This window comes from Ursus maritimus, unplaced genomic scaffold (assembly GCF_017311325.1).
Source record: "Ursus maritimus isolate PB19 unplaced genomic scaffold, ASM1731132v1 scaffold_16, whole genome shotgun sequence".
Lineage (NCBI taxonomy): Eukaryota > Metazoa > Chordata > Mammalia > Carnivora > Ursidae > Ursus > Ursus maritimus.
In genome coordinates, this window is record NW_024424008.1 from 50,702,873 (window position 1) to 50,717,809 (window position 14,937).

The window sequence follows — 14,937 nt, forward strand, 5'->3', positions numbered from 1 at the left end:
TGAGTAAGAGCAGGGCCCTCAGTAGATAGGCTTTCCTCTGCTGGTGGGGTCAGCCAGCTGGTCAGAGGGAAGAGTGAAGGTCATGGGACTTGGGGGGAACTGGGTGAGGAGTTCAGCCTTACTCCTTGACAGTCTTTCCAAGCAGCACCTCTCTGCTGGAGCAGCCCCCTGATACCTCATTAACGCTCTGGGTGCCAGGGAAGGGCAGGAGGTGAGCCCCGGGAGGCAGCTGAGGTCATCCTTCTTTGAACCTCCACGTGGTGTTTACTCAGGGCAATTGTTGCCAGAGGCCCAGGCCCCTGGAGTATAAAGCTGAATGTCTGCTCTCTGTGCCCAGAACTGAGCAGGTGAGCGGGTGCTGGGTGGAAGGATGCGGGGCAGATTCCTCAGGGAGGGGACTGCTGGGGTCTCAGCAGAGAGCTGGGGGTGGGAACCAAGCACTAAGGATGTCCTCTTGGACCCCTTTGGCAGAGTCGCCTCTTCCCCCTTGGGATCCCTCAGCTTTCCCAGCTGTGGAGTGGAGGCAGGAAGACAGGTGAGCAAGGGAGTGACGGCAGAAGAGGCTGAAGGAGCTGCTCGTGGGGTCTTGGGAGGGTGGTGGGGGAAACTCTACAAAGCAGTATGAGCTCCACACTCCATACTGTGTGATCCAGGTGAAAAAGAAGCCCCCCTCTCCCGCAGACACCCTTCCCTCCCTGCCATGCTCACCTAGATCGGTCCTCATCAGCCCCGGCAGCTCTGTGCTCCCATATCTCAGGGAAGGGTTAACAGATCTGGCGCAGGTTGTGGCAAATCTGGGAGATGTCCTTCCTTTGCTTCTTCACCTTAACCGGCCTCGGTTCACCTTCTTTCTGAGTAGACAACAGCAAGCATGGTTGCAGTTCTGACCTGGGCTCTGGCTCTGCTCTCAGGTGGGTCTCCAACCCTGACTTCAACGTGGAGGCTGGACTGAGGGGGGCCCGTCCACCCTGGGGGAGGAAACCCAGCCTCTAACCACCGCATCCCTCTCCACAGCGTTTGCAACTGTCCAGACACAGAAAGCCTTCTGGGACTACTTCAGCCAAAGCAGCGGGGACAAAAGAAAGGTGGCACGGGTCCAGCAGCAAAAGCTGGCATGGGAACCCACGTGAGTGGCTAGGACAAGGGGTGTAGGTGCAGGGAGGAGACAGCCGAGCAGTGGGATGGTGTGCTGCCTCTGACTCCTTGATCTCCTTAGTCCGCACTGGGACAGAGGAATGGAGTGGTGCTCGGGTTGCCTCGTCCCTGGCCTTCCTGGGCTGTGCAGCCCCCTCTGCCCACAGTGGCGTCCCCAACTCTGCCTTGATCTGACTATAGCTGCTGCCCACTGCGCACTGAGGCAGGGGACCTGGGAGCCGTGGGGGGGACCCCCACCGTGGCTCCCAGAATGAAAGGATTGTGTGAGAGTCCAGACCCATCTGTGTCTCCTTGGGCAGTGTTGGTCTGGATTTGCACGTGCCACGTGTTTGTACTTCCGTGTGAGGAGTTGTGTGGTTGGCCCGCAGCTAGGACTGGAGCCCTGGCTCTGGGCCACCACCCTGCATCCTTGGTTTCCCCAGATGATCATCAGTAAGAGATGTCTCTGGGGCAAAGGTGATGGTGGGGCTAGCAGTATGATGGTCTGGATGTCTGTCCCCTTCCCCAGGAGCCTGAAAGACAGCCTTGAGCAAGACCTCAGCAATATGGACAAGTTCCTGGAAAAGCTGGGCCCCCTCAGTGGGCAGGGGAGGGAGCCTCCTGGGCTCCCACAAGACCCGGTGCGCATGCGGCAGCAGCTGCAGGAGGAGCTGGCGGAAGTGAGGGCGCGCCTGGAGCCCTACATGGCTGAGGCGCACGAGCAAGTGGGCTGGAACCTGGAGGGCTTGCGGCGGCAGCTGAAGCCCTACACCGTGGAGCTGATGGAGCAGGTGGCGCTGCGCGTTCAGGAGCTGCAGGAGCAGTTGCGCGTGGTCGGAGAGGGCACCAAGGCGCAGCTGCTGGGCGGCATGGACGAGGCGCGGGGCCTGCTTCAGGAGCTGCAGAACCGCGTGGTGCATCACACCGGCCGCGTCAAGGAGCTCTTCCACCCCTACGCCCAGCGCCTGGTGACCGGCATCGGGCGCCAAGTGCAGGAGCTGCACCGCAGTGTGGCTCCGCACGCCGCCGCCAGCCCCGCGCGCCTCAGCCGCTGCGTGCAGACGCTCTCGCACAAGCTCACACTCAAGGCCAAGGCTCTGCACGCGCGCATCCAGCAGAACCTGGACCAGCTGCGGGAAGAGCTCAGTGCTTTTGCCAGCGCCGGCGGTGACAGTGCGGGGGAAGGGGCCAATCCCGACCCCCAGATACTGTCCCAGGAGGTGCGCCAGCGACTCCAGGCCTTCCGCCAGGACACCTTCCTGCAGATCGCTGACTTCACCCATGCCATTGACCAGGAGACCGAGGAGGTCCAGCTGCAGCTGGCGCCGCCCCCGCCCGGTCACAGTGCCTTCGCCCCAGAGTTTCGCCAAGCTGACAGCAGCGAGGCCCGGAGCAAGCTGCAGGCCCGTCTAGAAGACCTGTGGGAAGACATCAACTACAGCCTTCATGACCGTGGTCTCAGCCATCTAGAAGAGCCCTGAGGGTGTACTTATCCAGGCTCACTTCCCAGCTCCTTGTCCAAGCCCAGGATCTGAGCACCTGGCTCAGTCCTTGACAGTGGCCTATTGGGCAGAGGGTGGAGGGCGCGGCACAAGGATGGGCAAAGCCACCAAAGGGACTGTTGTCCCTGGCATATCCAGTCTCCTGCGATTCCCCCATCCGGATGCATTACAGTCACCAGGCTTTGCAAACCCAGCTCCCGTGTTCATTTGGGAATCCTCATGAGTTGCTCCATTCCGGGATGGTGGGAGTGGGGAGGGAGAGAGGCACTCTATGTGCAGGTAATTATGTGCAAGCCTGTTGCCATGGTGCTGGAAGCTTGTGCCTCTTCTTCCTGGGGCTTGACTCTGATCACTTCTGGCCACCTGGTGGCCGCTGCTACAGCTGGTCTATGGGAGAGGAGCTCTTTTCTCCCCAGAGCTGCCATGACAGCTTCTGTTGGGGGAAGAGAAGGGAGAAGGAAGGAAAATATGATGAGAGCATGTCAAGGTGCGTGTACATATCTCTGCTGGCTCTGATGCCAATGGATACAAATGGTGGGGGCTGTGATGGGAGGGAGCAGAGCCTGCATTTCCTTACATAGATCTATATCTAAACAGCTGACCAAGCCTTCCAAACTGTGGGGGCTTCTTAAAGCCTCGGGAAAACATCCTGCGTGTCCTCTGCATCTGGGGCTCCTCACTTCTGACTCCCAGGCTGAAGCCTAGACTTCTGACTCATGAAATACAGGCATACGGTGGAAGCTTATTTGCCTGGTGTGACTCTTATCCGAGTCTTGTCTGAAAGCAGTGGCCTCACCACTATCCCCAAAGCACACCCATCACTCATTCCAATCCCTCAACGCTCTGTCTCAGGGACCCTCTCCCAATGCAGGTCTGTCAGAGTGTCCTGGCTCTGGCTAGGCTCTGCCTTAGATGACAGCTGTCTGTCATGCCTGGGTGTGGGCCTGGCTTAGAGACCCTTCTCTGCACCTGTATTGCTCACTAACCTTACCACAGGACCCTGTGTATTAAGTGCAGGCTCCTGAGGCGGCCTGTCTCCTTTGTTCCTGCAGTTCCAGATCTTGAATGGCCTCCTTACAACTGAAACTCTTCTTGAGAACTCCAAATCTTTTTTTTTTTAAAGATTTTATTTATTTATTTGACAGAGAGAGAGACAGCCAGCAAGAGAGGGAACACAAGCAGGGGGAGTGGGAGAGGAAGAAGCAGGCTCCCAGTGGAGGAGCCTGATGTGGGGCTCGATCCCAGAACGTGGGGATCACGCCCTGAGCTGAAGGCAGATGCTTTACGACTGAGCCACCCAGGCGCCCCTGAGAACTACTAATCTTAAACTCTCCAATTCCCATTTACAGACTCACTTGGGGGCAACAAAGGTCCTCATAGATCCCCCTGGGAACTGTGAAATTGGGGATGGTTGAAGTGTGGGGGGGGAGACTAAAGGATAAATACACCCTGTCCAGCACCTTTGAAAGGTCCTGTCCAGCACCCTTTCCTCCGCTTGCAGCCTGCCCTGCATAGGGTTCTCAGCACCCCATATGAATCTGGCCTAATCATGCCCGAAGGCTGGACCTCTTCCCTGACACCCTAGATTTAGCAACAGAACTGGGTGAGAGGTGCTCAGGGAGAGGAGGTACTGGGAAGGAAAGTTAACCACAAAAAGAGGTGTTTTTGTTGTTGTTAGGAAACTGTGAGGGGTGAATCAGCTGGGGTTTAATGTGCTGGGGTTGTAGGGGTGGGAGTAAAAATGAGGACTGTGTATTTGAGGCTGGAATTTGGGCATGTGTTTATGAGGGCAGAAATAAGCAGTGAGAACAGAAAGGGAGAGAATACTTGAGGGACTGAGGGAAGGGGATCAAGAACTGAAGCAACGTCCCAACAGTGGATGGGAGCCTGAGCCGGGGTCCAAACGCACCTCCTCAGGCGTACGGAGGGACAAGCCAAGCCCCTTGCTATCAAGTCTCTTGTAGTCAGATTTATGGACCAACGGTTAGAACCCTGTAGGATGGAGCTGTTGCGAATGAGCGAAACAGTGCCCTGGGGCTGAGAGGACGTCCTGGGGGAAGTAACGCCTGAATAGAGGTGGAGGCGAAGCCTGAATCAGTCTGGCTTTGGAAGTCTAGACCATAGAATCCCAGCAATGCGGAAACCTTGTCCGACGTTCCCGATGGCCCAGAGTCTGCGGCCTCTTTAAGAAAGGGCGGGACGGCAGCTGGTGGAAGTGTCGGAGGAAGGGGTGGGGCCACGAGAGGAGCGGAAGCCGGAAGTGGAGGTTCGCTGTGCGCGTGTGGGCCATGGCGGTGAGCGGGGCTGTGGAGCCGGGGTCCCCGGCGCCTACTGCTGCCCCCTCGCCCGCCCCAGCCGGGGCTCCAGCCCCCGAGCACTTGTTCCGGCCTATCAGCGCTGAGGACGAGGAGCAGCAGCCCACCGAGATCGAGTCGCTGTGTATGAACTGTTACCGCAATGTAAGACGGGGGCCCGGCCCGAGGCGGCGGGAGGTTGGGCCGAAGTGGGGTCGGCGACCCGGCGAGGTGGGCCCAGTTGGGAACTGGGGCTTCATGGGTTCTTCCTAGCTGCTTTCTGCTTCCACAGGGCACGACGCGCCTCCTGCTCACCAAGATCCCCTTCTTCAGAGAAATAATCGTGAGCTCCTTTTCCTGTGAGCACTGTGGCTGGAACAACACGGAGATCCAGTCGGCCGGCAGGATCCAGGATCAGGGAGTGCGCTACACTTTGACCGTCAGGGCCCAGGAGGTGAGAGGACCCCAGAGCAGTCTAATGCTCTAGAGAAGGCTTGGGCACCGGAGTCAGAGCTCTCGTCCGACCTCGAATAAGTACTCCTATGTGCCCAAGCCTCAGTTTCCTCCTTCCTAAAGTGCAGTTGGTGCTGTCAGATGCTCAGATGAGATAAGTCTTGTGAAAATGCTTTGTAATTACATTTTGTCATTGGGAATCAGATGAGCAGTAGTTGTTTTCAATAGTACTCTCACCATTTGGGCAGCTGGCTTCACAGGTGTACTGTTCTGCAGGAGTATTCTGGACCCCCTGCAATGGAGAGAGGAAGAAACTGCTGGGCTGGGGTCTGGTATTGCCTGAGAAGCTGTACTGCTGACCTCTCTGGACTGAACGTTTTTCTTTCTGCCCAGGACATGAACAGAGAAGTGGTGAAAACAGACTCTGCCACCACAAGGATCCCGGAGCTGGATTTTGAAATTCCTGCCTTTAGTCAGAAGGGAGGTAGGTATAAGGTTCAGGGTATTTGGACTGTTGATGCCTGGCTGCAATCTTACTTTTTTGCAAAAACCCGGGTGCCAGGTCTGGTGGCTGATGTATGGGTTTGGCCGTGTTATCACGGTGACCTTCATTGGTTCAACATAAACAGAAAGCTTAGATAAAACAGCTTGAGACAGTAGATTGTGGTAGTAAGGCTGTAATGTGTTCATTAGAGAGTCTTAGCATCATTGCTATTAGAGATGAATGGAACCTTGTTCCGGGCCTCCTCATTTTATAGTCGAAATCAAAGCCCACAGAGTTCCAAGTGAATTGCTCAGAGTCATACAGGCACTTGATAGCATAGTCAAGACTCATGTGTCTTTTGTTCTTAATCACTAGCTCTGACCACTGTTGAAGGACTGATCAGCCGTGCTATTTCTGGCCTCGAGCAGGATCAGCCCGCACGAAGGGTGAGCTGGGATTTTCTGATTGCAGCAGCTCAAGGCATAACGACCGGTCTTATGTCTGAATGGAGTGTTCGGCTTCCCGTGTAGCTGAACTGTCTCTGACTGCATGTTGGAGAACTTTGGGGGACACACACGGTGATGCTGTCGCTGCCAGGATGTTGTCCTTGTTCTGTCTCCCATCCTTTTCACTTCCCTTTCCCCAGTGTATATTCAGATCTCCTCTCAGACAGGCAGTATAACATTACCGCTGAAGAGCCTTTCCTAATCCCCTTGGATCTATCTATACTTCCTGAGTGTTCCATTGTACCTTATATTTATTATGACAGAAATAATACAATTGCATATTTAGTCATTTGTTTTCCTGACTGGCTGGGGAGCCCATGAGAGGACTCTGGTTTATTTACTGTTGTAGCTCTAACCTGGCATGAGAGCCTGCCTAAATGGTTGAATGAGTGAGAAAATGAAGCTCATTTGGCACAACTCCTAAACTTCAGACTTACTTGCTATATCTTATTGGGAAGTCTGAGTCTCTGTTCCTACTTAGACTGAGACAGGTGGTGACTTCCTAATGGAAGTGATGTGGGCATGACAGGGAGTAGGGGCGTAAAGTCTGTTACCAGGGCTGGGGAGCCTCATGACTATCTGTCTACTATCTTTTCCTATCAGGCAAACGAAGAAGCCGTAGCTGAAAGAATTGATGAGTTCATTGTCAAATTGAAAGAGCTAAAGCAAGTGGCCTCTCCTTTCACTCTGGTGAGTATTGAGGAACTCTAGGTGCTAGATTTAGGGGAGGAGAGACCCTTAAGACTGCCTGGGACTTTTCCACTGTGGTGCCCAAGAGGTCTGATGGCAGGCGGAGGATCATACGTGATTTCTTGTTGTAATTACTTGCTCTTCACCCATCCGTCAGATCATTGATGATCCCTCAGGGAACAGCTTTGTGGAAAACCCCCATGCTCCCCAGAAAGATCATGCCCTGGTGATCACACACTATAATCGGACTGTACAGCAGGAAGAGATGCTGGGGCTCCAGGTGAGTAGACTGAAGAAGCCAGAAGAATGCTCTGGCATTATCTTGCTTTTTGGATTGCTTGGAATCAATAGACTCTTATTTTGTTGTTGCTACCCTGTGTACCCTACCTCCACACGTTTGTGCATCTCATCTAGCTCCTGTCAAGACTTAGGATAAACTTTACAATAAAAGTTGGCAGTGGCTGTGATCCCTATCTTAAGCTCTGTTCTTCCCTGTATTAGGGCTGTGCTTCCTAGTTTCTCTGTTAAACCCATGAGGTGGCAGCTGACAAGCAAACCGGAGTCTTCTCTCCCACTCCAAGGCAGGCTGTTGGGGAGGTTGAGGTATATGTGCCAACGTGTGATTTGTATTTCTGCTATGCTAGGCTGAGGCACCACCAGAAGAGAAGCCAGAAGAGGAGGATCTCAGAAATGAAGTGAGTCCATTGGCTGCTGTGGAGAAAGGAGCAGAGTTGTGGGCAGAGACTGACGCCACTCAGTCTCTCTTCCTCACCCCCAACATGGGCAACCACCAGCATACCAACTAAATGTCTGTAGCCTGAGCAGGGCTCAGCCTATGACCCATGTTGTGTTCCAGGTGCTGCAGTTCAACACAAACTGTCCAGAATGCAATGCTCCGGCTCAGACCAACATGAAGCTAGTTCGTATCTTTTGTCAGGCAGTTGGGTTGCTCTTCGTCTAACTCGGGCATGAGGATTATATACAGGCTGGGGAGTCCTCCCTTCAAGGAAAGCGCAGTGAGGAGGAAGGTGTTGCCTTTGATGAGACTGTGTACCTTGGCTTTTGGGTTCAAAGAGAGAATTAGGCTCTGGTTTCTAGGGTCCTGTGTTTGGCCTGAGTCATATCTTCAGATATTTGTGAACAAAGATTGCCATGGGTTGCACAACCTTGCCCTCTTCTGGAGGACTGTTAGGCTGCTTCTTGGGATCCCTTTCCTATAGTCCTAGGACTAGCAGTTGTGCATTTAGTTTGGGTTTGTTCTTCCCCAGAAGGTGGTCTTGTTCCCGTGGAAGCAAATTTCCTTACCTCCATCTTCCAGAAATCCCCCACTTTAAGGAGGTTATCATCATGGCTACCAACTGCGAGAACTGTGGCCATCGGACCAATGAGGTGAGTGGGCCCCATTGTTTGGGAAGATGACTAAGGCGAGGGTGACCCCTGTTTAACTTTGATCCTTTCTAAATCTGCTTTGGGATGAGGTAGGAGGAAGCTGGGTCTTTCTCTTAGATGTAGTGCAGGATGAGGAGCCCTTGAAGGAACTGGCAATTAGTGAAGTAAAATTAGAGATACCATAACTCATTTAAGACATTAAAGATTGGTTATATGGAAGAGGGAGGTGCCCCCCCTCGTGTTTTTGTTTTCGTTTTTGTTTTTGTTTTTTGAGAGACTGTTTGACTCACCTTTTAGGTCTGGAAGTGTAGGGATGCAGATTTTGAATCTAATAAAAGACTTTCTAGATTTCTCTGAAAATAGAATGGGTTGCCTTAGAGGGTTGTAAATTACCTTTGTATTCAAGCAGAAGCTGTTTAAATTCTGAACCCAGAATAATATAAGGTGCATCCACGTGTTGGGTGCAGTTGAAGGTCCCTTTCAACCCCAAAGTCAGTTTTTTAAAAAAGGTACATTCACAAAGTGAGTGTTGGCAGTTTGGGATAAGTCTTCGTGTTTCTGGTTTGGGTGACTGCTGCCACTGTTGGTATAGAAGGCTCTGTTCTTGGGAGCTGTTAGGGGGCCTGATTGGAGGTGTAAGCCCATCCTCTGAGGTCCCCCTGGCACGAGGTGAGGATCCGAATCTTCTCTGCTGGTGTTCTGACTACTGTTATCTGTGCAGGTGAAATCTGGAGGAGCAGTAGAGCCCTTGGGCACCAAGATCACCTTCCATATCACAGATCCCTTAGCTCTGACCAGAGATGTGCTCAAGGTAACACCCTGCTTGGGAAAGTGTCTGTCTTCCTCACATGGACTGTCTCTAGGGAAAATTGTCTTTTTAAAATTCTATCCGGGGGTTGTGGGGTACCTCCTTACTTCCCTAGGTTTCAGGATCCCTCGGCAGAGTTAATCCATGGTAAGAAGTACACATTCAGAAGGTGACCCATAAACTCTCTGATGACTTGGCAGCTTTTTGCTTCCAGTGTCTGTAAGGGCCTTTGTCTCTGGCCTCTAATGACAGGATATCTGGCACCTTGGAGCCATGACTCAGAATGTCTTTTTATTAGGTTGGTTCCATTTCTGTGGTTCACATGGATAGGAATGAGCCTGGCTTTAGCTGGAGAGTCCAAGAAGACTGGGGCAGCTGACTTCCCCCCCCCCCCCGAACTGTCAGCAGTGGTATTAATTTGGCATGAGAACTCTGATTAGCTTTCTTGAAGAGGCTTCCGATCTAAAGTTTAATTTGATCTCTCATCTCCTAGTCCGAGACGTGTAGTGTGGAAATCCCAGAGCTGGAATTTGAACTGGGAATGGCCGTCCTCGGGGGCAAGTTCACCACACTGGAGGGGCTACTGAAAGATATCCAGGAACTGGTAAGTCACCTGAGTATAGCACGTGGCTGCTTTAGCAGTGTGGCTGCGGGGAAGGGGCTAGAAGGCCTCACACGTCGTAGTTTTTGGAGCTTTTAACTGGGGATTTCTTTGCCTAAAGCTGATTTGAGAGACTTAAATAGTATTTTGGATCATGAAGATAAGTTTATGGGAAATTCTGAATGGAAACTCCCAGTCCTACCACTGGGACAATGTAGATACTTTGTGGTTTTGGGTAAGTCACTATTTCACTGTAAAATGAGGGGAGCAGGGTCCTTCCAGCACCTGAAACTCCCCAGCATATATATGTGTGTGTTGACTTAGCCCGTATATTTATTTTCTTGAATCATTTCACTTAATTGATTCCCAGTTGTCAGGCATTTTGTCTTTGTAAATTACACTTTATTTTGCATTTCTTGTTCAAATGAGAACTGTAGTTTCCAATGGAAGGACATTATTACAGTTTTTGTTTTACATTGCCAGTTGTCATCTTGGCAGAGTAATCTCTGTGCTCTTAGCAGTGGCTGCCTAGGTCAGAAAGGTGGTGTGGAGACTGGGCTTCCCTGGCTGGGCACCCTTCTGCCATTCCCCACCAGCTTTATGGTCATACCTAAGAAATAGTCAGTATTCTAGCAGTTTGGATGCTGTTTGTTGCAGGTGACCAAGAACCCTTTCACACTGGGTGACAGTTCCAATCCTGGCCAGATGGAGAAACTGCAGGAGTTTAGCCAGAAGTTAGACCAGGTGAGATGATTCTGGCCCTTCAGTACTTGTGGTCCTGGGGCGCCAGCGGGCAAGAGGCCACCTATCCTGTCCTGCCACCTGAACATCTAACCAACATGTTGGGGATTCCCCTGGTTTCTGATATCCCATGTCCTCTTCTTTCTCAGTTTTCTCCCTTATGTTGTTAGAGCCTCTTCTCTAGTAGCTTCAGTTGGGTTTTTCATTTCCACTGTCTTCTTTTCCAAGAGCCTTTTTTTTTGGTCTTGGAGTACTCTCCGTCCTTCCTTTTCTAAATAGCAGCCTGTTTTAAGGATGTGGTATTTTTTTTTTCTCTTGAGAATATTAATGTTGGTTTTTCTTTTTTTGATGTTTTATTTTCCTTGCATAGTTTCCATTTCCTTTTACGTTGTTTTTTGTTCACTTGGGTTTTTTTGTGTGTGTGTTTGTTTTTGTTTTTCCATTTAACTTTCTGTTTTTCAAGGTTAGGGCTTTGCTCACGTGTCTGATAGTCTTGGATGGTCAGTTGTAGAGGACTGAAACACGGGAGTGGAGCTGAATCTCATTCATGTCGGGCTCATTGTGGGGGACTTCGCTTAGCCATTTTGTGGAAGTAACCCCAGTGCCAGAGTCGTTAGGTTTTTCCTCTTGGGCTGCTCAGATTCCCATCAGCGGGTGTTCTGTTTCCTGCCCTGAAGAGGATGACTTGGCTGGCAGTGTTCTGAAAGCTGAGTGTGGGAAGAGAGCTGGGTGTGTATGTCTGTTTACAATAACAAGACATTCACTTAACCTGCTGTCCTTGCTGCCTTTCCCTCCACCCTCAACTGGGCCGGCACCCCGTAGGCCTTAGCCTGCAGGAGTGGCAACTTCTCCACGGCCTCCTGCAGCTTTCTGCTGGGGGTGAGGGAGGGCAGTTGTTGGCCTGTGCGGAATGGGAGAGGAGGTGGGGATGTCAGGTTGGTGCTTAAGTAGGTTCCGTACAGTCCTTATTGTAGGTCTTCTCCACTCCACTTTGGGAGGTACCTCATTTCAGCAGTTTCTGAAACTTTCGGGGATTCTGCCATGTAAATTGGGTTGGTCCTTGTCTGGCAGACATAGCGCCTTCCTACCAGGAGCTATGTGAAATTTATGTCCTGTATTCTCCCCCCTTTAGATCCTACAGGGTAAGATGAAGGCCCACTTTATTATGAACGATCCAGCAGGAAACAGCTACTTTCAGGTACAGAAGACCTTCCCTGATAGTGCATGGAGATACATTTTCTGACCTTCCTTGAATATGTATTATTTCTCCAGAAACTGGAGACTTGATTCTGAATGAACTGCTCTTTATCAAGGAATCTTAGAATTTGAAACATAAGGAAGTAGGGGGAGGTGGGAGGGATTATCAGTGTGTGTCGAGAGGAAAAAAGATACTCCTAGACTCTTCCTCTCTCTAGTCCAGCTCTTGTCCCCAGCAATGGAGTTGCCATTTTGAAAATCTAATTGTGGAATGAGGAGAAATGGTGCCTTGTCCAGAGGCTGAAATAGGAAACTAGAGAGGCTTTCAGCTGAATGGGGAGATACTCAGGTGATTTATAATAACTTCAACATTTATTGGGCAGTTATTATTCGTCAGGCAAAACTATGATTAAGACCATCATAAGAAAGTGCAGATAGGAAGTTTTTTAGGTAGACTGTTCCCTAATTCTGCCTAGGCCTGGACGGTCCCATTCCTGGGACTCTGTTGGGCTCTGTTGCTGCTTGCTAGTTGAGCCTAGCTATGGGGAATTGGAAGTCTTTAGAATAAAAAACATTACGTTTTTGGGAAAGTGGGAGTTGGAAGCCAGCTGGTGGGGGGGTGCAGGTAGCTGGGTGGCACAGGCACTGATTGTCTGTCCTTGGCCTTGCAGAATGTGTATGCACCTGAAGATGATCCTCAGATGAAGGTGGAGCATTATAAGCGCACATTTGACCAGAACGAGGAGCTAGGGCTCAATGACATGAAGACAGAGGGCTATGAGACAGGCCTGGCCCCACAGCGGTAGCGATGGTTAGTTCCCAAGCCCGCCTCCAGTGCTGCTCAGACTGAAGGGTTATTATTGTCAGGAAAGGCTGGTGGTGTCCTCCCCACCAGGCCTTGTCCGTGTTGGGGGGGACACCTGGTCTGAGAGATGTGGGCAGTTTCGTGAACAGTTTGTGATGGAAATGCAAGCCTCTTGGTTTACTTGACTGTATTTTGGAGGTTTTGAATTGGCCTGGGAAGAAACCCAGAGATGAACCACGGGGCATGACATTATCCCTTTTTTCCCATCAGCTTTTTACCCTCCCTCCACATAATGTTCTCTCTAGGGTTGGAACTCTGAAGATGGAAGACAGCTACATCTGGAGTTTGGGAGTTGGTTGGGGAATATAAAATACTGGCTTTCAACAGGAAGAGAGTCTTCTGAGGGGAGGGAGTCCAGCACAGGAGAAGAAGTTCTCATTAAAGTGATGACTTTCCAACAGGACCGGCCTCTGAACTCTGTCCTTGTTTGAATCCATGCTAGTAGAATTCAACCTCCTGAATAAATTTTCCCCAGTGTAGACAGTTTGGGGATTGGAGCTAGCATTTCATTTATTCCTTCAGTAGATGTTTGAGTAAACACTGTGTGCCAGGCACACCACAGAACTGAACAAAATAAAGCCCGGTGTTCATGGACTTTAAAGTGAACTTCTGAGGTCAAATCCATAGTTCCCACATTTGCTTTATTAGATGCAGCTAACAGAGGGCAAAGCTCAGACAGTGCCACTGGGCATAAATTCATTTGATCCTGCTCAGCTGCCCTATGAGGTGGACAGGTTTAGGATCTGAGCTTGGGTCTTGTCAGGCCAAGGTTGGGTGTTGATTTGGAAGGGGAGTGGTGGAACTCAAGACAAATGGACGGGTTGATGGGGCTGAGAGGGTACTGATAACGTTCACTGGAGCAGAAAGATGAGGTTTTCAGATGCTTGCTGACAGCAGGGTAGTAGAGGCAGGGCTTTGGATTTCAGTTTGAGATCCACCAAAGTGGACTGGAAGCCAACACAGGGTTGTGTCTGGGGGACCTGTGACGCCCTCCAGCTAGTGAAGCCTTGTATTGGTCAGTGGCCCCACAAGCCCTCAGAGACCCAGTCTGCTTTCCTTCCTGGGCTTGAGCTGGACCAGTCAGGATAATGCAGTGGTTGAAAGGTCATGGGTCAGGGCTATGACCTCCACACCTGTTTTAATATATATAAACATTTTTTGAGCACATATCCTAAATTCTGAGCATTTATAAAGTATAACAAGTCTTCTTGACGAATATGCTTTCAAACTGACAAAAATTTAACATGTTGAGATAAGGGACCTATTCGATCTAATATTTTATTTCACAAACTTCGGATTTACCTCTTGCACCTCATTTTGCTAGCTTCTGCTACCAAGGGTGACGTTTTGGCTGTGTGAATTTGGGCAACCAACTTCGTTAAGGTTAAGGTTCCTTAACCTCCCCAAGCTTTGGTTTTCTCATCTGTAAAACACAATAATAAAACCACTTGAGAACTGTGAGTTAAATGAGGTAATTCATGTAAAACTCTTCATGTTCACAAGAAGAAAAGTACTGTCTCTGCCCTCCACCTCTCCCCCCTCTCCAAAACTTGGGAATTGGAATTCAACCTCTCTAGCTTCCCTGTATTTTGAAAATAGAGGTAGGTCCTTCTCATTGGAAAGATCCTAGGCAAGAGGTAGCTACGGGCTACCTATTCTGTCAAACGGGAAGTTCACAGTTAGAAACCATCACATTTTTTCACAGTAATTACACTGGGTTTGGAATTCGATTTCCTCTCGAGTGGTACTTAGAAGCCTATTTGAGCAGTCTCTACCCCCGCAACCTAAACACATACTAATGCAAATAACATACACTGTGCGCCAGGCACTGTTTTAAGCAGTTCACGCAAAGTATCTCATTCCTCGCAAGCATTGAGTTAGATACCATTATACTCCCCAGGTTATTAAATAACTTGTCCAAGGTCCTACAGGTAGGAAGTTTCGGAGCCCAGACTCAAGATTAGATACAATGTCACTCCAGAGCCCACGTTCTTGACGACACTGTGGTGCTTCTGGAGCTGCCTTATATGTTGAAGGGGCAGATAGATGGACAAGCAGAAAACGTGGTTGGGCCGGCAGAGGGACACGGAGAGGGCAAAGGACGTAAGCGCACTCCTTGTGAGGCTGCAAAAACGCTCACCTGTTAGCCCGGGGACAGTTCCCACCACTCTTCGCCACTTCCGGTCCCAGCCCCGCCTCTTTGTGTCACCGCCGTGAGTTTCGCGTTCAAGAGTTTTGGCCCCAGCGCCGAGCCGTCTCCTCGCCGTCGCCGC

At 50.8% G+C, this 14,937-nt stretch overlaps 2 protein-coding genes and 1 long non-coding RNA gene across 4 annotated transcripts; 2 read left to right on the forward strand and 1 right to left on the reverse strand.

Annotated features, from left to right (window-relative positions):
- Positions 1–810: 810 nt before the first annotated feature.
- On the forward strand, positions 811–2,666 carry APOA5 (apolipoprotein A5). Its single transcript, XM_008690041.2, has 3 exons — positions 811–911; positions 1,015–1,126; positions 1,664–2,666. Exons 1-3 carry the CDS (start codon positions 872–874, stop codon positions 2,613–2,615), a joined length of 1,104 nt encoding a protein of 367 aa, XP_008688263.2. The 5' UTR covers positions 811–871; the 3' UTR covers positions 2,616–2,666.
- A 2,209-nt stretch (positions 2,667–4,875) lies between these two features.
- On the forward strand, positions 4,876–13,067 carry ZPR1 (ZPR1 zinc finger). Of its 2 annotated transcripts, XM_008690043.2 has the most exons (15): positions 4,876–5,095; positions 5,223–5,384; positions 5,777–5,867; positions 6,243–6,313; positions 6,977–7,063; positions 7,221–7,343; positions 7,708–7,758; positions 7,920–7,986; positions 8,382–8,452; positions 9,174–9,263; positions 9,754–9,864; positions 10,519–10,605; positions 11,735–11,800; positions 12,471–12,610; positions 12,910–13,067. In XM_008690043.2, the coding sequence occupies exons 1-14, from the start codon at positions 4,925–4,927 to the stop codon at positions 12,603–12,605; spliced, it is 1,383 nt and encodes a 460-aa protein (XP_008688265.1). In that variant the 5' UTR covers positions 4,876–4,924; the 3' UTR covers positions 12,606–12,610; positions 12,910–13,067. The 2 variants fall into 2 exon arrangements, with proteins under 2 accessions (XP_008688265.1, XP_008688264.1); XM_008690042.2 differs by having other exon boundaries at positions 12,471–13,067.
- Positions 13,068–13,911: 844 nt separating this feature from the next.
- On the reverse strand, positions 13,912–14,928 carry LOC121102923. Its single transcript, XR_005835073.1, has 2 exons — positions 14,805–14,928; positions 13,912–14,087 (listed from the first exon to the last, which is right to left on the reverse strand). It is a non-coding gene; the product is annotated as an uncharacterized LOC121102923 (long non-coding RNA).
- Between the last annotated feature and the right edge of the window lie 9 nt (positions 14,929–14,937).